The sequence below is a fragment of the Mastigoproctus giganteus genome, chromosome 6 (assembly GCF_048544385.1).
Source record: "Mastigoproctus giganteus isolate SK-2022 chromosome 6, ASM4854438v1, whole genome shotgun sequence".
Classification (NCBI taxonomy): domain Eukaryota; kingdom Metazoa; phylum Arthropoda; class Arachnida; order Uropygi; family Thelyphonidae; genus Mastigoproctus; species Mastigoproctus giganteus.
Window position 1 is genome coordinate 120,356,813 of NC_143580.1, and position 27,133 is coordinate 120,383,945.

Genomic DNA, 27,133 nt, shown 5'->3' on the forward strand with positions numbered 1-27,133 from the left:
ATAAGGATCCGTTAATATCTCTTTCTGGTATGTTGCATCCTTACAGATTTTCTTGGCATCTATGTGCAGAGAGTTAAATATTTTTGCTGATTTGATGGGAAGAATCTTTGCAGGCTACTAAGATTGTTCAGGATTGGATGCAGTGGATGATTTACTCCTCCACAACATTTAGCAGTGGCACGTGGTTTGACTAGAATATTATCCAGGGCTGGTGCATCCATTCTGCCTGTGAACATTTGTGCAAGTGTGTATGTTCCTGTTAATTATCTGCTGCATCCAGGGTGTGATGTTAAGGTTTGAGTAGAGAATGGCCCTTGAGATAGTAAAAGGGTGGCCAGCAACTCTGTTAAGCCATCACAAGAACCAGTACTTGATCTCAAGGATGGAATTATAATGTGAATCTGGAGCTGAGGACCAGATTTGAGAGATGTACATTGTAATCGGCAGGACACACTTTAAAATGTACTTGGTCGCTAACCATGGATCCCTAATTCCTACCAGTTCTTGTCAAGTAGCCCATAAAGCAGTGTATATTTTCGTCTTCATATGGGCGAAGTGTAGGGCAAAGGTGAGTTTGTTATCCCACTTAAGACCCAGGTCCAGGTGAGAGTGCACTTTTGCCATGCCAGATCCATTCACAGAGATCGAGATGTCATTTTTATTGTGCTTGTAAGTTATGGTCATTTGGGCAGACTTCTGTGCATTAATTTCGAGCCCAATGCAATCCAGGTAATTCTCAAATTCCTGATTGTGCTATTTGCCATCTGGCAGATATCTTCTGCTGATTTGCGGTCTTTAGACATGAAACTGGCTTCAAGATTTAAATTGTGCAACTTATTTCTCTGTAAACTGACTTCAAGATTTAAATTGTGCAAGGCTCAAGGGGTAAAATTTTTTTCAGCCTGGACTGTACTTGTTAACAGGAGAGATTGCTTCTACAGGGATGGGATACACTTAAATAGAAAGGGTGCAAGAATTTTTGCTGATGCTGTCGAGGCAGTGTTAGGTGGGTCGGAAAACTGCTAGTTGGGGGGGATACAAGGACTAATAGATTAACAGTAGCCACTGGCAGAGGTGGAAGTGATTCTTGCACTGCTTCTATTCAAATGAGCAGAAGTCTGAAAAACAAGATGCAGGATATTTCAGAGACTGCTGGTAGTCATTGCGTTACAAGTAAACACATGGGTTGTGTTAGGGTAGCTAAGAATAGAAACAGGTGCATGTATACCTGCGTGTACACCAATGCTAGGAGTTTGGTAAATAAATTTGATGAATTTGAGGTATTGCTCAAAACATCAAAGGCAGATATTGTTGGGATATCAGAGACGTGGTGTCACACAGATATAAGTAATGCGGAACTGGAATTTGGGGAATACAATGTATATAGAAAGGATAGACAGGACAGGAGGGGAGGAGGGGTTATGCTATTAATTAAGAAACACATAAAGTCAAAGGAAGTGAAGCCAGTTGACATCGATGGACAGGGCAGTGTCGAGTCAGTTTGGTGTGACATAAGCATAGGGAAATCAAAATTGAGAGTAGGAGTGTGCTATAGGCCTAATGACTCTGATGAGTATAATAATATATTGAACAGGGAAATAGAGTGGGCCAGTAAATCAGAGAGTCTTATAATGGGGGATTTTAATTTCCCAGATATTGACTGGAATTTGTGGATTGGTCACTCGCACACTAGCAAGGCTTTTGTGGATTTATTGGATGATTGTTTTCTACATCAGCATGTTCGTGAGGCAACAAGAGGGAGCAATACTCTTGATCTGATTATCAGTAGTGATTCTTCATGCATTAAGAACCTGCAGATAAATGAACCACTAGGTGGCAGTGATCACAGTGTGTTGAAGTGGGATTTACTCAAGGAGGTAACTACCATCAGAGGTAAAGGGAAGGGTTTTTGTTTTCGTAAAGGCGACTATGATGGTCTGAGACAGTATTTAAATTCTATACAGTGGGACCAACTGATGATGTTACCAACAGCAAACTCAAAATGGGAAGCATTCAAGGAACTAATCTTGGTGGCTACCAGGCTTTACATACCAACTAAGAAATATTGTTCAAGGTTTAGGCCTAAATGGTTGTCAGATGGACTAATGAGACATGTGGCAGAGAAGAAAAATGCATGGGATACATACAAATTAATGGGTGACATGGAAGCCTATGATAGATATAAGTTGGTCTGTAACCAAGTCACAAAGGAGATTAGGCAGGCAAAGGCAGACTACGAAAAATCCTTGGCAAAGGATGCAAAGAAAAACAGAAAGGAGTTCTTTACATACTTGAACTCGAGAAGGAATGGGATGAATCAGATTGGTCCACTGGATATTGATGGTTCAACAGTTGAGGATCCTGCTCAGGTGCTAAACGAGTATTTTGCATCTACATTCACGCATGAGGAGTTATTCAGGAAGGAGAATGATGTAGGTAAAGTAAACATTGGCAGTGAGCTGGATGATTTTGTAATAACTGAGAGGAAAGTGGAGGAGAGATTGGTGAGGATAAACATAAAAAAGGCACCTGGGGTGGATGGGATCTATCCAGTTATATTAAAGGAGGCAGCAAAGGAAGTATGCAAACCCCTAGCCATAATTATGAGAGCTTCTTTGGACTCAGGGGAGGTACCCATAGACTGGAGATGTGCAAATGTAACCCCAATTCACAAAGGAGGATCAAAGGGTGACACAAATAATTATAGACCTGTTAGTTTAACTTCTGTTCCAGGTAAATTAATGGAGGCACTGGTTAAAGAAGCACTGCAGGATCATCTAGACAAGAATTCAGTTATAGCTCAGACGCAGCATGGTTTTGTTAAGGGCAGGTCTTGCCTGACCAATTTGATTGGATACTATGATGTAGTCACAAAAGAACTGGATGCAGGGAATAACTTTGATATTATATATTTGGATCTTAGAAAGGCTTTTGATACTGTTGCACATGGAAGACTGCTGCACAAATTGGAGCAGTGTGGCATTGGAGGCAAATTGCTGCTATGGATAAGGGGATGGTTGAGTGGCAGAAGACAGAGAGTGGTAATCAATGGACACTGCTCAACGTGGACTAATGTTATTAGTGGAGTTCCTCAAGGTTCAGTGTTGGGTCCATTGTTGTTTTCGGTGTTTATGAATGATATTGATGATGGGATATCAAGTTTAATGTCTAAGTTTGCAGATGATACAAAGGTTGGCAGGGTCGTTAAGGACACTACTGACGCTATGCTGCTGCAACAGGATCTGGAAAGGTTGAACAGATGGGCTGAGAGGTGGCAAATGAAGTTTAACATTGACAAATGTAAAGTACTACATATGGGTAACAGTAACCCCAGAGCAATGTATCAACTCTGCGGTACTACACTGACAGTGGTGGAGAATGAAAAGGACCTGGGGGTAATTGTGCAGGCAGATATGAAGTTCTCTGAGCAGTGCAGACGAGCTGCAAGAGTAGCTCATGGTGTCTTGTCAATGATATACAGGAATTTTTCTAGCAGGGATAAGGAGGTGATTATTCCCTTGTATAAGGCAATGGTTAGGCCACATCTTGAGTACTGTATACAGGTCTGGAGGCCTCTTTTCAAGAAGGATGTAGAGCTGCTGGAACGGGTACAGAGAAGGGCAACAAGATTAGTAAATGGAACAAAGGGTTGCTCTTACGAAGAAAGGCTTAAGTTTTGCAAATTACAGAGTCTGGAGACTAGGCACCAGCGAGGTGATCTGATAGAGGTGTATAAGGCTTTGAATGGTTTGAGCATGCTCAATGCCAATGGGATTCTTCATCTTTCTCAGAATAATCACCTCAGAGGGCATAAATTCAAATTGAGGAAGGACGGATGTCGGATAGATGTGCGGAAATTTGCCTTTGGCCAGCGGGTGGTTGGTTGGTGGAACAGACTTCCATCACTTGTTGTTGAAGTTGATAGCCTAAACAAATTTAAAGCTCAACTGGACAGGTATTTCGAACGAACGGAGGGGTGAAATGGGAGAGGGTTTTTTTTTTTTTTTTTTTGGCTGATGCTGAATAAGCTTGCTTTCTTGCATCATATGCCTCTACTAATGCTAATGCTAACTTATTTCTCTGTAAACTGACAACAGGTCATTCTTTATTCAAATAAAAATATATCGAAAATATCAGTTATACTCGGTACATTAGGAAACAAGATGTCTTCATTGCAATTCGTAATCATTTCAGATAAAATAGATAGTGATAAAAGTTTGTTTCTAATTAAATTAACTGACTGATTCATTGAAACATTTATTTATGTAAATTTCTCCCTAATTTAAAGTACTAATGTTATGTTATGCAATTATTTAATGCACAATGTTATTTTTAGTTAGACTATTACAGTATTAGTAGTGGCCAAATGACACGAAGAAGAGAGTCTATACGTCAGCGAAAAAAATCTTTAAATTTATTTAAACTTCAAACTAGCTAAACTTCCTATTTTAAACACTATGTGAAAATTTATTTCAATAATTATTTGTCCTCTGTGTGCAAATTCCTGCATATCTACTCTGCCCCATCCCTTTTCAATATAAATATACGTCCCCATTCATCTGTTGTCTGAACAAGAGTCAGGATTCTATCAGTATACTCAACCTTTTTAAGAACTAATTAGTTCACCACAAAGATGTCTAGCTTTTCCAGTTTGAATTCTCCCAAAGAATGGGGGTGGATAAATTCCTATGAGGTGTTTCACTGCAAAATGAGAAAAATCCCCAATGAAGTATTCTTACACCTGTGAGCAAAATAAATTTTGGCAGCTCCATCCTATTCATTTATTTATTTGGCTATAAAATATTTAAATTTTATTTGAAAATTTTTTTCCTTAAAGAGAGCAGCATATTTTTTTCCATAGAATTCTATGATTTCTCAGGCAGGGGCATCTTTTGCAGTTCACAAACTGCTGGTACTCTTCATTCTGAGTCGCACCTCATTATGCCAAAGATATTAAAATTCTTCAGTTAAATCTAACTGTTTGTTTTTAAAGAAATTCAAAAATATTTCTATAAATTTGGTTTTGAAGTTATTTCTACAACACTTATTCCATTACTTACTCGTAATAAAAATTTGATGATGCTGTTAATGATTTCACTAAGAGAAAAAGCCAAAGAATGAATTAATCTTAGAAATCTGCATTTAAAAAATGTTTGTAAAATTTTATTTTTCAAATAAAATCATTGAATTCTATTTTTTGTGTTTTATTTTTTCGTAAGCCCTCAGCACAGTGACCAAAGTGGAAAAGACAGCCAACTAGCCACCACATCATGATCAAAATAATGTTGATTTTTTTACTGATAATATGTTTAAAGCTTAATAATTTCCCAGAATTAACACTGCTTTAGTCTCTATCTCTCTTTCTCCCTTTAGAAAACCCTCGCCCCCCCCCCCAAATACAACATATATGTTTTGCAACAACAGTTCTCAACAAGCTTATATGGCTAATGCTATATATGCTTACTTTCTTGCATCATTTGCCACTACCACTACTAATTCAATCTAGTTTTGCAGTGATATCTATTAATTTAGATATTAATCTAAATTAATATCTATTAAAAAAATTGCTATTACTGGTTTTCACATAATTTATTGTTAGTTGTTCTAAAAGGTGAATTTTGTTTTACTAAATACAGACCTATACAAATGACTATTCCTATTACTATTTTACCTTTTTTGCTTATTGCATAAGTAACATTTTTTAAAAATTACTGATTGGCATTCAAGTTGCTAATTCTATCTATTTTTTTATAAAAAATCCATGTGAAATTTATTTTTTTCATATCTCCAATATTATTATTATTAGCCATATGGTGCAAGGAAGCCTGAGGCTTATGCTGCACCAGCCAAAAAAAATTCCCAAGTTACCCTGAGAGAGAGAGAGAGAGAGAGAGAGAGAGAGAGAGAGAGAGAGAGAAGGGAATCACCAAGAAAGAGAGGAATGATGATATCCAGCTCGGGACCCTGGGTATGCCAAGCCCATACCCACCAGATGTGAGCCCCTGGGGTTCCATGATGCCAATCTTTAAAGCCCTTTACTTGCTAATAAAATATCACAAATATTTTTACAAAAAGCAATACACAGCATTATTATCTTGAATAAATTAGCCGATCTCTTAAAACTTTTTCTCCCTTATTTAGTAATCTATAATAGTATGAAAGTGAAAAATTTAGGTTGGAATCATCTTCAGGGAAATGAATTATTTTCTTGAGCAGGACCAATTTTAACTAAATAAAGTCTGTTGTTATTATATATTTGTTCTGGTCAAGTATCTCAATTATCAGAAGTAATTACCATAGATTCAGTTTCTTCTACACATTCCTCTTTTACCGTGTTTTCAATATGATGCTTCTGTTCAGATAATTCTTCCAGATTGATCAATTTTGTTGTTGCACCTAAGGAAGTCAAGAGCAAAAGCAGGCCCTGGTGCAAAATAAATGAAGGTGCTCTCATCTTTGAATATATATGTTTGTTTGTGCAATTGTGTCCACATGTAAATGAGAGGGTCAAAAAGTAGCAAGCCAGTTCTAACATATAACAACTCAATAAGATAAAAATTTAATAAAGCAAAACTATTTTATTTCAATTTTGAAGATTTTTTTTTGTGCCAACTATTAAAAGTGAATTTAATTACTATTAAAGGACTTGGCCATGCCCCCTCAAAGAATTGCTGGTGTGGGTACTGTAAGCCTTATCTCTCCCTCCCCCCTGTCAGGAGTACTAGCACGCTGTCCTCCTTCTGTTTTGACCATTACCAGAAGTTATCATTTGAAGTTGCATTAACCGATGTCAATGAATTTAAATAACATATAACTGCTGAGTTAAATAATATCTGATCGTTGAAGTAACCATTTTTCTATCTTCCCTTTTTTCTTTGTCAATTTTGAAAGCCTGACAGCTCTCTTTTAATTATTTCAGTTATCTATTGAGGTATTCCTTGTTAACAAACTTATAAGAAGAAATTGTCATATTAAGATTACTAGAGAACAACCTCATCCAACCAATGCATATTATGTTCATAAATTGCGTGTGCTGTCTGGTCGGTTTTCTTGTTTTGCTGGATAAAAAGCCTTGCTATCCTCACCTGAGACTGACCAACTCAGCCAGGAAATGAAAAAAAGCCTATAAAAAGTTTCTTGTATCATTGACAAGAGGATAGGATCTTAGAACTTTTATTCGAATTCACTTCCATGCCTTTTCCATCCAGTGTTGGGAGAATTTTGATTATAACCACTGCGCTACCAGCTAGTATTGTGTTAGCAATAGGTAATAGTAATAATAAGCAAATGATTAATTTGCTTATTATTACTATTATTGCTTTTAATATGGCATTGATAATTTAAAAATAACAGAATTGCTTATGCTTGTAATAAAGATTGGATGGTTGTCCCAATAAGAAAAGACAAGAACAATCTGATTTCAAGAAGTATATTACAAAAAAAAATAAATAACAGCTGTTGCTCTTTTAATATTAACATCTTAGTCGATTTTACTCACATCTAAAACTAATTTCAGTTATTTTTAAATTTACAAAAAATACATTTATCCACCCTCCAGTCACATTCATCCCAGAATTCATATCATCATCATCCATTTTATATCCACTGCAGGGTGAAGGCCTTTTCATTAACTTTCCAGTTCCTTCTGTTTTGTGCAATGGACATCCATTTACTACTCACAAACTCGTGAATTTCATCTGCCCATCTCCATTGTTGTCTTCCAGGTTTTCTTCCAGCTCCTCTTGAGTATCATTCTGTTATTTTCTTAGTCCATCTGTCATCATGTCTTCGAGCTATGTGTCCTGCCCAAGACCATTTTAGTTCTTTAATTTTGATAAGAATGTACTTTACTTGAGTTTGCTACCTAATCCATGTGCTTCTCTTCTTATCTAACAGTCTGATTCCTAATATAATTTGTTCCATTGTTTGTTGTGCAGTTCTCAGCTTCTCTTCCTTTCTTTTGGTGAGTGCCCAAGTTTCACTTCCATAAGTCATCGTGGGGAGTATACATTGGTTCATTATTTTAAGTTTCAAACAAATTGGGATATTGCTTCTCAGTATGTGACTATATTTCCTGAATGCTATCCATCCAAAATTTATTCTTCTCTTGATTTCTAGCCATTTATCATTATTACAGCTAATGATTTGTACCAGATAAGTATATGAATTCACCTTTTCAATTACTGCTCCTTCAATGATTATATCCCTTTCTGTGGCATACTTGTTCATCATTACTTTTGTTTTAGCCATATTCACCTTTAGTCCGAAATCCTTACTAACTCTGTTTAGCATTAGCATTAGCAGAGGCATTTGATGCAAGAAAGCAAGCTTATGCAGCATCAGCCAAAAAAAAAAAAAAAACCCCACTTCCACTTCACCCCTCTATTTGTTCAAAATACCTGTCCAGCTGAGCCTTAAACTTATTTAGGCTATCAACCTCCACTACAAGGGATGGAAGTCTGTTCCACCAACCAACCACCCGCTGGCTAAAGGCAAATTTCCGCACGTCTATCCTGCATCTGTCTTTCCTCAATTTGAATTTATGCCCTCTCAGGTGATTATTCTGAGCTAGAGGAAGAATCCCATCAGCATTGAGCATGCTCAAACCATTCAAGGCTTTCTACACCTCTATCAGATCACCTGGCTGGTGCCTAGTCTCCAGACACTGTAATTTGCAAAACTTAAGCCTTTCTTCGTAAGAGCACCCCCTTTGTTCCATTCACTAATCTTGTTGCCCTTCTCTGTACTCGTTCCAGCAGCTCTACATCCTTCTTGAAATGAGGCCTCCAGACCTGTATACAGTACTCTAGGTGTGGCCTGACCATTGCCTTATACAAGGGAATAATCACCTCCTTATCCCTGCTGGAAAAATTCCTGTATATCATTGACAATACTCCATGAGCTACTCTTGCAGCCCGTCTGCACTACTCAGAGAACTTCATATCTGCCTGCACAACCACCCCCAAGTCCCTTTCATTCTCTACCACTGTCAGTGTAGTACCACAGAGTTGATACGTTGCTCTGGAGTTGCGGTTTCCCATGTGTACTACTTTACATTTGTCAATCTTAAACTTCATTTGCCACCTCGAAGCCCATCTGGTCAACCTTTCCAGATCCTGTTGCAGCAGCATAGTGTCAGTAGTGTCCTTGACAACCCTGCCAACCTTTGTATCGTCTGCAAACTTGGACATTAAGCATGATATACCATCATCAATATCATTTATAAATACAGAAAACAATAATGGACCCAACACTGAGCCCTGAGGGACTCCACTAATAACATTAGTCCACGATGAGCAGTGTCCATTGATTACAACTGTCTTCTCCCCCTCAACCACCCCTTTATCCATAGCAGCAATTTGCCTCCAATGTCACACTGCTCCAATTTGTGTAGCAGTCTTCCATGTGCAACAGTATCAAAAGCCTTTCTAAGATCCAAGTATATAATATCAAAGCTATTCCCTGCATCCAGTTCTTTTGTGACTGCATCATAATATCCAATCAAATTGGTCAGGCAAGACTTCCCCTTAACAAAACCATGCTGTGTCCGAGCTATAACTGAAGTCTTGTCTAAATGATTCTGTAGTGCTTCTTTAACCAGTGCCTCCATTAATTTTCCTGGAACAGAAGTTAAGCTCACAGGTCTATAATTACTTGTGTCAGCCTTTGATCCTCCTTTGAGAATTGGGGTCACATTTGCACATTTCCAGTCTATGGGTACCTCCCCTAAGTCCAAGGGGAGGTCCTAACTCTCATAATTATGGCTAGGGGTTTGCTTACTTCCTTTGCTGCCTCCTTTAATATAACTGGATAGATCCCATCCACCCCGGGTGCCTTTCTTGTGTTTATCTTCAACAGTTTCTCCTCCACTTTACTCCCAGTGATTTCAAGATTCTGTAGCTTACTGCTAGAGTTGAATACACCTCTGGCATTCCCCTCGCCGAATAACTCCTCATGTGTGAATGTCGATGCAAAATATTCATTTAGTTTGTTAGCTACCTGAGCAGGATCATCAACAGTTGACCCATCAATATCAAGTGGACCAATCTGATTCATCCCCTTCCTTCTAGAGTTTACATAAGTAAAGAACTCTTTGCTGTTTTTCTTTGCATCCCTTGCCAAGGCTTCCTAACCTCCTTTGTAACTTGGTTGCATATCAACTTGTATCTATCATAGGCTTCTGTGTCATGTGTTAATTTGTAAGTATCCTATGCATTTTTCTTCTCTGCCATATGCCTCATTAGTTCATCTGACATCCATTTTGGCCTAAACCTTGAACAATATTTCTTAGTTGGTATGTAAAGCCTAGTAGCTTCCAAGATTAATTCTTTGAATGCTTCCCATTTTGAATTTGATGGTCAGTTGGTCCCACTGTATAGAATTTAAATACTGTCTCAGTCCATCGTAGTCGCCTTTACGGAAGCAATAACCCTTCCCTTTCCCCTAATGGTAGTTACCTCTTTGAGTAAATCCCACTTCAGCACACTGTGATCACTGCCACCTAGTGGTTCATTTATCTGCAAATTCTTAATGCATGAAGAATCACTGCTGATAATCAAATCAAGAGTATTACTCCCTCTAGTTGCCTCCCGAACATGCTGATGTAGAAAACAATCATCCAATAAATCCACAAAAGCCCTGCTAGTGTGTGAGTGACCAGCCCCCAAATTCCAGTCAATATCTGGGAAATTAAAATCTCACATTATAAGACTCTCTGATTTACTGGCCCACTCTATTTCCCTGTACAGTTTCTTATTATACTCATCAGAGCCATTAGGCCTATAGCATACTCCCACTCTCAATTTTGATCTCCCAATGCTTATGTCACACCAAACTGACTCAACACTGCACTGTCCAGCGATGTCGACTGGCTTCACTTCCTTGGTTTTTATGTGTTTCTTAACTAATAGCATAACCCCTCCCTGCTTCCTATCCTGTCTATCCTTTCTGTAGACGTTGTACTCCCCAAATTCCAGTTCTGCATCCCTTATATCTGTGTGACACCACGTCTCTGATATCCCAACAATATCTGCCTTTGATGTTTTGAGCAATACCTCAAATTCATCAAATTTATTTACTAAACTCCTAGCATTGGTGTACACGCAAGTATACCTGCACCTGTTTCTATTCTTAGCTACCCTAACACAACTCATGTGTTTACTTGTACCGCAATGGCTCCCAGCAGTCTCTGAAATATTATGTATCTTGTTTTTCAGGCTTCTGCTCATTCTAATAGAAGCAGTGCAAGAATCTCTTTCACCTCTGCCAGTGGCTACCGTCAATCTATTGGTCTTTGTCTCCCCCCAACTAGCAGTTTTCCGACCCACCTAACACTGCCTCGATAGCATCAGCAAATATTCTTGCACCCTTTCTATTTAAGTGTATCCCATCCCTGTAGAAGCAATCTCTCCTGTTAACAAGTACAGTCCAGGCTGAAAAAAATTCTACCCCTTGAGCCTTGCACAATCTTTCCAGGGCCGAATTGATCGACAAGGCTCTCATCATATACTCCCTCCTATCATGTCTGGGCAGAATTGCAGACACTTTCAAATTCAACCCTAATTGTCTGCTTTTGTTCAACAGTGACCTGTACTTGATAAGTAATTCTGTCGGTCTCCTACTCCCATATAACTGATTAAGATTTTCCTCTAATTCTTTGGAATAATGGCTTACGATCAAATTGTCATCTGCAAATCGTAGATGGTTTAAGTGCTCTCCATTCACATTGACTCCTTTCTGCAACCAGTCGAATCTTCTGAAAGCTTCCTAAAGAGCAGCAGTAAATAACTTCGGAGATATTGTGTCTCCTTGTCGGACTCCTTTCTCAATTTTAAATTTACAACTGTCTTTGTCTAGTCTAATAAAGGAGGTAGCATTCTCATATATTTTCTTCAAAATCATAATATATGGGGTATCTGTGTCTTGTCTTTCCAGGGCCTGAAACATTGCCTTATGCTGTATGGAGTCAAATGCCTTTTCATAATCCACAAATGCCAGACATCATGGTGTTTTATATTCATTTGGTTTCTCCATTTAGCTGTGATATTATGTGAAGGTGATCCATAGCTGAGACTCCTGTCCCAGAGCCAGCTTGCTTTTTCGGTTGATTTTCATCAAGTATTATTTCTAATCTGTTAGTAATGACCCTTGTGAAAAACTTGTAGATGTGGGACAACAAGCTAATTGGTCTATAATTTCCAATTTCTGATTTATCTCCCTTCTTATGCAGCAAAATTATGATTACATTATTCCACTCCGTTGGCGTCATGTCTTTCCTAAGGTATTTTGTGAAGGGTCTTGCCAGTTTCTGTGTCATGTCTCTTCGTCCCAATTTTAAAAACTCTACAGTAACTTCATCTTTCCCCGGGGCTTTCTGAATCTTCATTTTCTTCAACCCATGTTCTACCTCATCAGGAAGGATATCGGGTATGTCATATGCATTACTAATTTGTGATCAATCTTCCCCACTGCTGGCATCATTCCCTCGCTCCTTGTATAATTCTCTGTAGTAGTCGTTTGCTTTTTGAATTATGCCTTCTCTGCTATTTATAAGAACACCATCACTATTCTTCAGTTTCAGTATAATTTGTCTTTCCGTATTACTGCTCATGGCTGCTCATTTAAATCCTTTGTTTTCCCTTAATGCTTATTCTACTTTTCTTGTGTTAAATCTTCTTATGTCCTCTTTCAGTCTCTTCTAATGGCTTTGCATAACTCAGTATACTCAATTTTATCGTTGTCAGTGTTTATTTTGCTCTTCATTTGTTGTCTTCGGTTCATCACGACAAGTGTTTCTTGACTAATTTTTTCTTCTTTGGATTTCTTTTTACCTATAGGTTTCTTGGGCTTTATCACTTTCAGAAAGTTGTAGTATTCCTCATCGATATCTTGGTCCTGAACAGTCTGCAGAAGCTCAAACTTGTTCTTAAGTTCCAGTACATACTGCTTTTTCTCCTCTTCTGTTATCTCAAAGACCGTATCATTTACTCGAGTCAGTGTTTCCTTTCTTTCCTTACATCTATATCAAGTATGCATCTTACCATTCTGTGACCACTTACAACATTTACCTTGTTCAGGACAGTAACATCATTCACGATATATCATCTGTTAGTGAGGATGAAGTTGATTTCATTAGTTGTTAATCCATTTGGGCTCTTCCATGTCCACTTTCTGTTCACCCTTTTCTTGAAAAAAGTGTTGATTATTGACATTCCTCGAGAATCTGAAAATTTCAAAAGTCTTTCACCAATTCCAAAATCTCCTATAGTTCCCCTTTCTACATTGTTTTGTCTCTTTCCAACCTTCATCCCATAATGATAGTGTAGTGGATTTTCTGCTCATCTAGAAGACTCTCAATTTCAGTGTACATTTCTTTAACCTCTTCATCATTGTGACTCGATGTTGGTGCATAAATCATTATAACATTAGCATTAGCAAGGGCACATGATGTAAGAAAGCAAGCTTATATAGCATCAGCCAAAAAAAAAAAAAAACAACCCTTCTCACTTCACTCATTCACCTGCTCCAAATGTTTGGCTAGTTATACCTTGAATCTATTTAAGCTATCAACTTCTATGACAGAGGCTCCTCCATAGCCAGATGGGCAGGAGCAGCAGTGTGTAGCACATGCTTCTTAATTAGACTGGGGTTCAAGCCTGTGACCACCAAATACGGAAAGGTCAGAGAATGACCACCGCATATCCCCAGAGCAATATGGCCTTAGTTGCTAATGCTCCTAAAAAAAAAAAAAATCTATGACAGATGGAAGTTTGTTCCAGCAATGAACCACCCGCTGGTTAAAGGCAAACTTCTGCACATCTATCCTACAACTGTCTTTCCTCAATTTGAATTTATGCCCTCTCAGGAGATTATTCTGAGCAAGAGAAAAAATCCCATCAGCATTGAGCATGCTCAAACCATTCAAGGCTTTATACACCTCAATCAGACATCTCGCAGGTGCCTAGTCTCCAGACACTATAATTTGCAAAACTTAAGCCTTTCTTTGTAAGAGCAAACCTTTGTTCCATTCACTAATCTTGTTGCCCTTCCCTGTACTCGTTTCAACAGCTCTACAGCCTTCTTAAAATGAGGCATCCAGACATGTATACAGTATTCAAGGTGTGGCCTGATCATTGCCTTATACAAGGGGATAATCACCTCCTTATCCCTACTAGAAAAATTCCTGTATATCATTGACAAGACACCATGAGCTACTCTTGCAGACTGTCTGAACTGCTGAGAAAACTTCTTATCTGCTTGCACAATTAACCTCAGGTCCTTTTCACTCTCTACCTCTGTCAGTGTAGTACCACACTGTTGATACATTACTCTGGGGTTACTGCTTCCCATATGCAGTACATTACATTTGTCAACGTTAAACTTCAATTGCCACCTCTCAGCCCATCTGCTCAACTTTTCTAGATCCTGTTGCAGCAGCGTACTGTCATTAACAACCCTGCCGACCTTCATATCATCTGCAAACTTGGATATTAAGCCTGATATACCATCATCAATATCATTAATGAATACAGAAAACAAAAATTGACACAACGCTGAACCCTGGGGGACTCCACTAATAACATTATTCCATGAAGAGCAGTGTCCATTGATTACCACTCTGTCTTCTCCCACTCAACCATTCCTTTATGCATAGCAGCAATTCGCTTCCCATATTCAGTACTTTACATTGATCACTGTTAAACTTCAGCTGCCACCTCTCAGCCCATCTGCTCAATTTTTCTAGATCCTGTTGCAGCAGCGTACTGTCATTAGTGTCATTAACAACCCTGCCGACTTTTGTATCGTCTGCTTGTACTAGTTGTACTTGCTCATCTGCTAGCAACATTTAGATTGTACCTCTTAGAAATCCTGAGTAGTAGTCTTGACATCCTTGGTGATGTACATTTGAATTCCAAAATGTTGTTTTTTATATCTTTATGGACCAGAAAGCCAACTCCACCTTCGCTCCTTTCACTGTTTCCATTGGTGTACAGCAGATTTTCACTTGATAAACTTATAAGTGATTCATTTCTTCTTCTTGTTTCAGCCAGACTGATGATATTCCAATTCACATTTTATAATTCCTTTTCCAGCTCTAATATCGTATCTTCGCCAAAGAGTGATCTTACGTTGTAATAGGCCAAGTTCAACTTCTGTGCATGGCAGCCTGGTTGTACCCAGAGATTAGCACCCTCTGCTTCTACTCTGATCCTCTCGCTGCCACAGGATGGGGACTGAGGACCATTTGTTTCGTCATGCTGTCATGTGCTAGAGGGTTTGGTCTTTTCCTCTTCACGCTGACCCAGCGTCTTGAAGAGAACCACTCTACACATTCGTTGCCACCTAAGTGACATAACAGGGCTTACTATGAAGAAGGTGTGCACGAGTGGATTTTAGGGAGGCATGTTTGGCCTGGCTGCAGCTTTCAGGAAATTTGAATAACATGTCAGCATCAGTTGCTGTCAAAGTACTGCACCAACCGGACTTCTCCTAAATCTTCTGAAATAGAAAGAGTGTTTTAGACTGAGTGTCTGATAACACAACGAATGCCCGTTCCCTTCTAAGCCCCTAATTCCGAATAAATATTCTCATTTAGGCTGACTGCAGCTTTCAGGAAATTTGAATAACATGTCAGCAACGGTTGCTGTCAAAGTACTGCACCAATAAATCAACCTCCCAATAAAGTCTATCACACCAAAAACCCACTGCATAGGAATATTATCAATTCCCACACATTAAAAAACTACAAAAACGTTGATTTTGGTTTTCTTTTTTTAGTTGTATAAACACTGTTTTGAAAAGAACATTCCAACAAGTGGCAATAAATATAACAATACCAACATATAAAAAAAGAGATAAGCAATTGCCAAAAATTATAGGGGTACAAATTTATTAAACATTTCACTGGTTAGTGCCGTTGCATCATTATTCTACATAGTTGAATTTTTAGACAAACCAAAGTTTCACATTAGAATCATTACTGTAACATCTGATGTTATGAAATCCTTCACAAGTTGCCCTCCTTATACTAAATACGTAATGCTTCCCCATTAGAGAAGACTACTGTTACTTATTTCCAGTTGAGTCCCACCACTCAGACAGCACTGTTTCAAAGATACTGCATTTGGCATCTCATCAGTCGGCAGGCAGGTACCCAGAGGTAAAAGGAGTATGTGGTGGTACTCAACTGAAAATAAGTACCAGTAGTGTTCTCTAATGGGGAAGCATTACTTATTTTATGTATAAGGAGGGCAACTCATTGTGAAGGATTCCACAATATGAGATGTTACAGTAATGATACCAATATACAAACTTTGGCTTGTCTAAAACTTCACATATGTAGTAAAGATGAAAATTAACTAGCCAATGTCATAGTTTGAGGCTTTCTGCCCTAAAACATTAGTATTTTTTTTTTTTTTACAGTACCCATTAGTACATCAGAGTCGTAAGATATCTTACTACTCTGTGCTTGGTAGAAACGCCAACCTCCATACACAGTTCGAATCCTGTTGATTAACCCCAGGGGCTCACATCTGGTGAGTATGGGCTTGGCACACCCAGGGTCTTTCTTGGTGATTCCCTTCTACTTCTGACTCTCTCTCAGGGTAACTCGGAAATTTTTTTAGCTGGTGCAGCATAACCCTCAGGCTTCCTTGCACTATATGGCTAGTAATAATAATAATAATGACGTAATTTTTATTGGCCTTTTTCACAACATAGCTGTGATTACCCAGCTGCGGTCAGCCGGGTAATCCTGCACTTTAGTGTTGCGAGTCAACGCCAGCTCCTGGCATGAATCGTATACTGACGGGAAGTTCCGACTTGACTGAGCATGCGCAACACTGACTATATACTGGAAACGTACTATGCACAGAATATCTTACTTCTCTGTGGTACGAAAAAAAAAAATACCTGAAGTATTTTTTTTTTTCATTTTCAGAAAGAATAAAAAACAATTTTCTGACTACATAAGAAATTGATAGTCATAAAAACGAAAATGGAAATAGGTAAATATTATTTTCAGGTAATATATTTTATATTGCCTGGAAATAATAATATGAGTTATTTTGTGATTATTTGTATATATTTGTAATAATTTGTGAATTAAATAAAAATACATATAGTACTTAATGCTATATATCCAATGATTTTAACTTACTATATATATATATATATATATATATATATAATTACGAATAATAAAAATAAAAATAAATAGAGAAGCTGTATGGTATGTGTGGGGGAAGAAAATTAAGATTTAGATGGATTAGAATTGCGATAATATGAATTATGGATCAGGGACACTGCAAGCGCAAAGGTACCCTACAACCATAATGTATACATAAATTATTTTTATGTGTAGAATATAGTAAGTATACATATAAGTATCGAATTTAACTAATGCTACTAATGAAAATACGGTGTACCCTGGGAGCGATATATGTGTTGAACAAAGAGTGGAAGAAAGGAAAAGAAAATAAGTGCAACGATATAAAATGAAAAGAACCAAAAAGCAAATTTTGAAAAAACAACGACCAAGGTAGAAATAGCATTGCAGTATCTTTCATATCTTCAAAAAGGCCTCTAAGGTTGGGAGGGTACATATCCAGAATTTAAAACAAATACACCAACCGTTTAATTAAAATGGTTTAATACCAGAAACTAAAATGAACCAAACGATATTACACTGTAAAATGATATATGCAAGATTTACAAAATAAATATATACGATGAAACTTTAATATACAATAAAATAAATAAATAAATAAAATATTTAAAATACAATAAAGCTAAAAGCGATAAAACATTGACTGAAGCTTTCGGAGGCTTCCGCCTCCTTTCTCAACAACAATGATGTTAAATCAACACATCCTTAAGTAACAGGCTCACGGCACACGTGGTTGACCAGGCGCATACTCAATACTTCTTCCATATGATCCAGAACCGGAAGCGGCTCGGGAGCGTGGAAATATAAAACGCTCGTCTTTTGCCAGGACCACAGCTTCTAGTAGGGGGTGAAATCGAACACCCCTGTCCCTATTCATATTATTGTTCTCAGACGAGCCTATCCACAAACTCTCTAGCCACTTACGGTCCCAGAACCTATGCGCCCGGTCAAGGATGAGAGCATTCACCGGGGAGACCTGATGATGTTTCTCCCAATAATGCTGAGCAATGGCGGACTTATTGAACTCTGCGGTCTGTATAGCTCGCATGTGCTCCCCCAGACGGTCTTTTAGTCGCCGTCCTGTCTCACCCACATAACATTCCCCACAGTCCCGGCATTCGATCTCATATACGACCCCACTACTGGTATCCCCAGGAATGGGGTCTTTGACCTGAGACAACACTGTGTGCAACTTCCGACCCGGAAGCTGCACACAGCGTGTCTGAAAGTCACGTAGCATTCTTGAAACACGATCTGACAAGCCCGGATAGTAGGGAATATAAACTGTGGCGACTGGAACGGACGATATTTCATGATTAGGCTCCACGCCTCTATTATATTTATCAATCACCCTCTGGGGGTAACCGCATTTCATAAGATCCGCCCTAACTCGCCCAATTTCTTTCTCTCTCTCCTCAGAGGTGCTACAATGTGTCCTAACCCTACCCAAAAGTGCCCTGGCCACGCTGTTTTTATGCTGGGCAGTCTGTGCTGACCTATAATGGGTGTACTGGCTCCTACACATAGGCTTCCTAAACACTGTAGTACTAAGCTTGGAGCCTTCTCTACTCACCATTACGTCCAGGAATGGGAGGGAACCATTCACTTCCACCTCTGAGGTGAACTGTATAAAAGGAGAGAAATCATTGAGAAAGCCAACTACATCCTCTTCTCTCCCTTTTTGCACCAAAGTGAACGTGTCATCCACGTACCTCTTCCACTTGCGCATAGGGAACTCCAAACTTGTAAAAACCCTATTTTCTAACTCTTCCATTGCCAGGTTTGCGACAATGGCGCTAATAGGAGAACCCATAGCTGTGCCGTGAACCTGTTTGTACATCACTCCTTTATACAGCAAAGTCGTACTCGAAAGACATAACTCTACACCACAGCATATATCCTCTACACTTAGGTGCGATCTAGCACTTAGGGTATCATCTCTTTGCAGTGCCACCTTTACACATTCCACCCCATGGGCTATGGGTATACAAGTAAATAATGACACCACATCTAGCGACACCATTATTTCATTCTCCCCTACATTTTGATTTTTAACGAAGTTCACAAAATCTACGCTGTCTTTAACCACAAACATGGACCGTCTCACTATAGGAGAAATCAGCTGCGCCAGGAATTTTGACAAAGCATAGGTAGGGCCCCCAACAAAAGAAACAATGGGTCGTAACGGGACCCCCACCTTATGTGTTTTCGGCAGCCCATAAAACCTGGGCAGCTGACACCCCGTTGCATGCATAGACCAGTACTTTTCTTTAGAAATCTTACCCGGTTTTAGCCAGAGCTGTAAAATCTTATTAACACGTTGTTCTAAACCGGCTAGAGGGTTTCTGTGGATGACCTTGTATGTATTATCATCTTGTAATAAATCTAGTGCTTTTTTATGATAATCATCACTATTTAATACTACTGTAGATCTACCCTTATCTGCCGGCAGAACCACAATATCTTCATCCTGCTTAAGTTCCTTTAATGCTTTCATTTGATTACGGGTGAGATTAGGAGTAGCCTTTCTGGCCTGACATAGGATGGCTGAGGCTTTTACCCGAATACGATTAGCAATGGGTTCTGGCAATTTACGAATTGCCCTCTCAATACCCATAGCTGTCTCAGTAATCGGAGGTTTAGGGGGTAACAAGGCAAACTTAGGCCCTAAAGCCAATAGCCCCTCTTGCTCTGTTGTTAGAGGTTTACCACTCAGATTATGAATAAAATTAGATTTATTAGCCCTATACATATTTGCCTGTTCTTCCAATAACGTATTGAATTTGCTAATGTGCCTCATCTTATATAAATGTGCAATCCTACCAACCCTATTATGAACTAACGTCCTGACACATGTTAAATGTAAAGGGGATAGTCTACTACTAATATTACCTAGAGATACACCAATCAATCTCCTATTGCATCTTAAGTCAGGGAGCCCTACCTATGCTTTGTCAAAATTCCTGGCGCAGCTGATTTCTCCTATAGTGGGACGGTCCATGTTTGTGGTTAAAGACAGCGTAGATTTTGTGAACTTCGTTAAAAATCAAAATGTAGGGGAGAATGAAATAATGGTGTCGCTAGATGTGGTGTCATTATTTACTTGTATACCCATAGCCCATGGGGTGGAATGTGTAAAGGTGGCACTGCAAAGAGATGATACCCTAAGTGCTAGATCGCACCTAAGTGTAGAGGATATATGCTGTGGTGTAGAGTTATGTCTTTCGAGTACGACTTTGCTGTATAAAGGAGTGATGTACAAACAGGTTCACGGCACAGCTATGGGTTCTCCTATTAGCGCCATTGTCGCAAACCTGGCAATGGAAGAGTTAGAAAATAGGGTTTTTACAAGAGTTTGGAGTTCCCTATGCGCAAGTGGAAGAGGTACGTGGATGACACGTTCACTTTGGTGCAAAAAGGGAGAGAAGAGGATGTAGTTGGCTTTCTCAATGATTTCTCTCCTTTTATACAGTTCACCTCAGAGGTGGAAGTGAATGGTTCCCTCCCATTCCTGGACGTAATGGTGAGTAGAGAAGGCTCCAAGCTTAGTACTACAGTGTTTAGGAAGCCTATGTGTAGGAGCCAGTACACCCATTATAGGTCAGCACAGACTGCCCAGCATAAAAACAGCGTGGCCAGGGCACTTTTGGGTAGGGTTAGGACACATTGTAGCACCTCTGAGGAGAGAGAGAAAGAAATTGGGCGAGTTAGGGCGGATCTTATGAAATGCGGTTACCCCCAGAGGGTGATTGATAAATATAATAGAGGCGTGGAGCCTAATCATGAAATATCGTCCGTTCCAGTCGCCACAGTTTATATTCCCTACTATCCGGGCTTGTCAGATCGTGTTTCAAGAATGCTACGTGACTTTCAGACACGCTGTGTGCAGCTTCCGGGTCGGAAGTTGCACACAGTGTTGTCTCAGGTCAAAGACCCCATTCCTGGGGATACCAGTAGTGGGGTCGTATATGAGATCGAATGCCGGGACTGTGGGGAATGTTATGTGGGTGAGACAGGACGGCGACTAAAAGACCGTCTGGGGGAGCACATGCGAGCTATACAGACCGCAGAGTTCAATAAGTCCGCCATTGCTCAGCATTATTGGGAGAAACATCATCAGGTCTCCCCGGTGAATGCTGTCATCCTTGACCGGGCGCATAGGTTCTGGGACCGTAAGTGGCTAGAGAGTTTGTGGATAGGCTCGTCTGAGAACAATAATATGAATAGGGACAGGGGTGTTCGATTTCACCCCCTACTAGAAGCTGTGGTCCTGGCAAAAGACGAGCGTTTTATATTTCCACGCTCCCTAGCCGCTTCCGGTTCTGGATCATATGGAAGAAGTATTGAGTATGCGCCTGGTCAACCACGTGTGCCGTGAGCCTGTTACTTAAGGATGTGTTGATTTAACATCATTGTTGTTGAGAAAGGAGGCGGAAGCCTCCGAAAGCTTCAGTCAATGTTTTATCGCTTTTAGCTTTATTGTATTTTAAATATTTTATTTATTTATTTATTTTATTGTATATTAAAGTTTCATCGTATATATTTATTTTGTAAATCTTGCATATATCATTTTACAGTGTAATATCGTTTGGTTCATTTTAGTTTCTGGTATTAAACCATTTTAATTAAACGGTTGGTGTATTTGTTTTAAATTCTGGATAAGTATCTTTCATAATTTTTGTGTCTTGGTCGTTGTTTTTTCAAAATTTGCTTTTTGGTTCTTTTCATTTTATATCGTTACACTTATTTTCTTTTCCTTTCTTCCACTCTTTGTTCAACACATATCGCTCCCAGGGTACACCGTATTTTCATTAGTAGCATTAGTTAAATTCGATACTTATATGTATACTTACTATATTCTACACATAAAAATAATTTATATATATATATATATATGTGTGTGTACACTGTGCTGCCACTTTATTAGGTACACCCCAGCTGTGCACACAAATGGTCTGTCCCACAACATTATTATTATTAATATTATTATTATTATTATTATTATTAGAGAGTTATTATTTTAGAGAGTTTAGTAGACTCTTTTAACTTACATTTGAACAACAATAACTTCATAATGATCTAAGGCGCATTTAGGGCTAGAGCCTCAAGCTGCGAACAAATTTAGACTATGTATATAAAGTGCTTAGCATCATAATACACAGCCATTTCTGAATAAACAGAAAATTTTTAAGGTGGCATCGTTTTAGGTTATATCTCATATTGTGAATGCCTTCACAACGAGTTGCCATGATATTGCACTACTTCGAATAAGTAACGCTTCACCTAAGGAGAAGACTAGTGTTACTTATTCTCAGATAGGTACCACCACCCAGACAGCACTGTTTCAGGGCTATTTGGCCCTTCGTCAGTGAGTGGGTAGGTACCCAAGTGATGCAATGATGGCAAAAACAGTTATGAAGTATAACTCCACAATATGAGAGATGCCTGATGGTGTATCATACACCATCAGGCACAATATGAGAGATGCCTGATGGTGTATCATACACCATCAGGCACAATATGAGAGATGCCTGATGGTGTATCATACACCATCAGGCATCTCTCATATTGTGGAGTTATACTTCATAACTGTTTTTGCCATCATTGCATCACTTGGGTACCTACCCACTCACTGACGAAGGGCCAAATAGCCCTGAAACAGTGCTGTCTGGGTGGTGGTACCTATCTGAGAATAAGTAACACTAGTCTTCTCCTTAGGTGAAGCGTTACTTATTCGAAGTAGTGCAATATCATGGCAACTCGTTGTGAAGGCATTCACAATATGAGATATAACCTAAAACGATGCCACCTTAAAAATTTTCTGTTTATTCAGAAATGGCTGTGTATTATGATGCTAAGCACTTTATATACATAGTCTTCATAATGATCTTATTTATAGATTTGACCAAAGCATATGACTTAATTGATATCTCAATCTTGAAACAGAAATTAGTGAAATATGGTATAAGGGGTACAGTCAATCAACTCTTAACATCTTATTTAACCAAAAGAAAAATCACAGTTGAAGTAGAGAATACAAAGGGAAAATCATACAATATAAAGACAGCAGTACCACAGGGCACCCATGCAGGGCCAATCATGTTCAACATCTATATAAATGACATATTCAAAGTAATTAAGAACTCCTTTTTAAAAATTTATGCAGATGATTTAATCTTATATACAATTGGAAAGAACATTACAAAAATGGCATTAGATTTACAGCAGGATGTAATACATGTACAAAATTGGTTGCATGACAATAAATTAGCACTCAGTTTTGAAAAAAACAAATTCTTGGTAATTAGACCCCCCTCACCAAACCCTGGACATTCATCCCTCTATTAAATTACATAAACAGAACTTCCAGAATTGCAATTGTCTAACAGTTGAAGAAGTTTCAAATCACTGTTTTACCTTGGGTTATGGATAGACTATAATCTAAGTTGGGCAATGCAAATAACAAATTTGTACAAAAAAATGAGATTTTATGCGTACTTCTTTTATTATATTAAAAATAAATTAAATCAAAGAACAAAAGTCACCTTATATTATGCATTAGTGGACTCCCAACACAATTATTTAGTAAATGTATGGGCAAGAGCAAATATAACTGAAATAAGGGTTATAAACAATTTACTAAACAGGATTCTGAAACTGTTAATGGGAACAAACTCTTGGAATAAGAGAAGGCATTTTTTGTTAAAATACAAAATACTATATCCAATTCAAAAACTGAAGTTAAATTTATTCTTGAAAAATCTTAACACTATTTATGAAGAGTTGAATCTTCAAAGAAATGTTTCACACAACTTAAGGAATCCAAAAGCCTCGCCCTAGGATACTAAATAGATTTGGAGATAGGCATACAATGAACATATTAAATAACTTGTTGGCAAGTGTTGATTTCAGACTCAGGAGAGGTTATTCAATCTCCAAATTAAAATTCGTAGTAAGAAAATTTTTGATACTCAATGATACAGTAGAATAGATTTTCAATGCGGATCAATCACTACCTCTGTTTACAGAGTGGAATGTACTATGTGTAATGAATTTTGTATGCAAAAACTGATTTAACTGATGAATTGCAACTTGTTGTCAAGAAATTTACTTTTCTTAACGAGTTCTTGTATTGTAAAACAAATTCAAATGATAAATAAATTTGTATTGTATTTGTATTTGTATTGTATTATTATTATTATTAGCCATATGGTGCAACGAAGCCTGAGGCTTATGCTGCACCAGCCAAAAAAAAAAAAAAATTCCCGAGTTATCCTGTGAGTGAGGAAAGAGAGAGAGTTAGAAATAGAAGGGAATCACCAAGAAAGAGAAGAATGATATCCAGCTGAGGACCCTGAGTGTGCCAAGCCCATACTCACCAGATGTAAGCCACATTGCATGTTACATGACCACAGTTGTGGATATAAATGCAGCAGAACGACCTTTCTAGTTTCAGTTAAGTGTACAAACCGTAGCAAGAATGGGGAAAAGGAGTGTTCTAATGGACTTTGAACGTGGCATGGTAGTAGGTGCAAGACATGCTCAACAAAGCATCTCTGAAACGGCAGTTCTGCTGAACTTTTCACGCACCACAGTTTCATGGGTGTATCGAGAATGGTGCAACGAACAGAAAACATCCTCTCAGCGGCACTCCTGCAGAAGAAAATCCCTTGTTGATGAGAGAGGTCAGAGGAGTATGGCTAGAAATGTGCAAGCAAACAGATGGGCCACAATGTCGCACATCACGTCAGAATACAACCTTGGTGCGCAGAACAAAATATCGCAACGGACCACTAGTCGCACTTTGTTGCGAATGGGCTACAACAGCTGACGGCCATATCTTGTACCTTTGTTGTCAATGAAGAACAAGAGAGCACGCCTCCTGTGGGCACAGTGACACCACCAGCACTGGACTATCGAGGATTGGAAAACAGTTGCTTGGTGTGATGAGTCAAAGTTCCTGGTGCATCATGTTGATGGAAGGCCCAGAATTTGGTGAAAACAAATCCATGAATCTGTCTGTCTGACGACTACTGTGCAAGGTGGTAGGGGCAGTGTTATGGTGTGGGGAATGTTTTCTTGGCACAGGTTGGGTCCATTGATACCTATATATTCGTGTCTGAATGCCGCATCGTACTTAAACCTCGTTGCTGACCAAGTGCATCTGTTCATGTTGACCGTTTAATCTCGGTCAGATGGTTACTTCCAGCAGGATGATGCACTGGTGCACAAAGCCCGAATCACTATGGAATGGTTCCAGAAACATGACAATGACTTTTCTTTGCTGCAGTGGTCCACTCAGTTCCCTGGATCTCAATCCTATTGAACATCTTTGGGATGAGCTGGAAAGGGTTTTCGAGGAGCAACTGTTTCGTTTATCCAGCTATTAGCATTAGCATTAGTAGAGGCATTTGATGCAAGAAAGCAAGCTTATGCAGCATCAGCCAAAAAAAAAAAAAAGAAAAAAAAAAGTAACATAAATAAATAAAAATAACCACTTCCACTTCACCCCTCTGTTCGTTCGAAATACCTGTCCAGCTGAGCCTTAAACTTATTTAGGCTATCAACTTCCACGACAAGGGATGGAAGTCTGTTCCACCTACCAACCACCCGCTGGCTAAAGGCAAATTGCCGCACATCTATCCTACATCTGTCTTTCCTCAATTTGAATTTATGCCCTCTCAGGTGATTATTCTGAGCAAGAGGAAGAATCCCATCAGCACTGAGCATGCTCAAACCATTCAAGGCTTTCTACACCTCTATCAGATCACCTCGCTGGTGCCTAGTTTCCAGACACTGTAATTCGCAAAACTTAAGTCTTTCTTCGTAAGAGCACCCCTTTGTCCCATTCACCAATCTAGTTGCCCTTCTCTGTACTCGTTCCAGCAGCTCTACATCCTTCTTGAAATGAGGCCTCCAGGCCTGTATACAGTACTCTAGGTGTGGCCTGACCATTGCCTTATACAAGGGAATAATCACCTCCTTATCCCTGCTAGAAAAATTCCTATATATCATTGACAATACACCATGAGCTACTCTTGCAGCCCGTCTGCACTGCTCAGAGAACTTCATATCTGCCTACACAACCACCCCCAGGTCCCTTTCACTCTCTACCACTGTCAGTGTAGTACCACACAGTTGATACGTTGCTCTGGGGTTGCTGTTTCCCATATGTAGTACTTTACATTTGCCAATGTTAAACTTCATTTGCCACCTCGAAGCCCATCTGCTCAACCTTTCCAAATCCTGTTGCAGCAGCATAGTGTCAGTAGTGTCCTTGACAACCCTGCCAACCTTCGTATCGTCTGCAAACTTGGACATTAAGCCTGATATACCATCATCCATATCATTTATAAATACAGAAAACAATAAAGGACCCAACACTGAACCCTGAGGGACTCCACTAATAACATTAGTCCACGATGAGCAGTGTCCATTGATTACCACTCTCTGTCTTCTCCCCCTCAACCACCCCTTTATCCATAGCAGCAATTTGCCTCCAATGCCACACTGCTCCAGTTTGTGCAGCAGTCTTCCATGTGCAACAGTATCAAAAGCCTTTCTAAGATCCAAGTATATAATATCAAAGTTATTCCCTGCATCCAGTTCTTTTGTGACTGCATCATAGTATCCAATCAAATTGGTCAGGCAAGACTTACCCTTAACAAAACCATGCTGTGTCCTAGCTATAACTGAAGTCTTGTCTAGATGATCCTGCAGTGCTTCTTTAACCAGTGCCTCCATTAATTTTCCGGGAACAGAAGTTAAACTCACAGGTCTATAATTACTTGTGTCAGCCTTTGATCCCCCTTTGTGAATTGGGGTCACATTTGCACATCTCCAGTCCATGGGTACCTCCCCTGAGTCCAAGGAAGCTCTCATAATTATGGCTAAGGGTTTGCTTACTTCCTTTGCTGCCTCCTTTAATATAACTGGATAGATCCCATCCACCCCAGGTGCCTTTCT

General features: G+C 39.0%; 1 protein-coding gene across 3 annotated transcripts in view; it reads right to left on the minus strand.

Moving 5' to 3' along the window:
- Positions 1 to 27,133, minus strand: part of LOC150084540 (ammonium transporter Rh type B-like) — a 127,293-nt gene that overhangs the window by 84,848 nt on the left and 15,312 nt on the right. The window contains exon 1 of one of the 3 annotated variants that reach the window (XM_090375306.1): positions 6,296 to 7,206. The exons of 1 other annotated variant lie outside the window; for it this stretch is intronic. Coding sequence is in view for 1 of the 2 variants with exons in the window: in XM_090375303.1 (XP_090231429.1) it covers positions 5,928 to 5,983 (56 nt within the window). In the remaining variant the exon portion in view is untranslated. Of the gene's footprint in view, positions 1 to 5,927; positions 6,100 to 6,295; positions 7,207 to 27,133 lie in introns of those variants that run through there. One more of the 3 variants, XM_090375303.1, reaches the window with a different exon arrangement.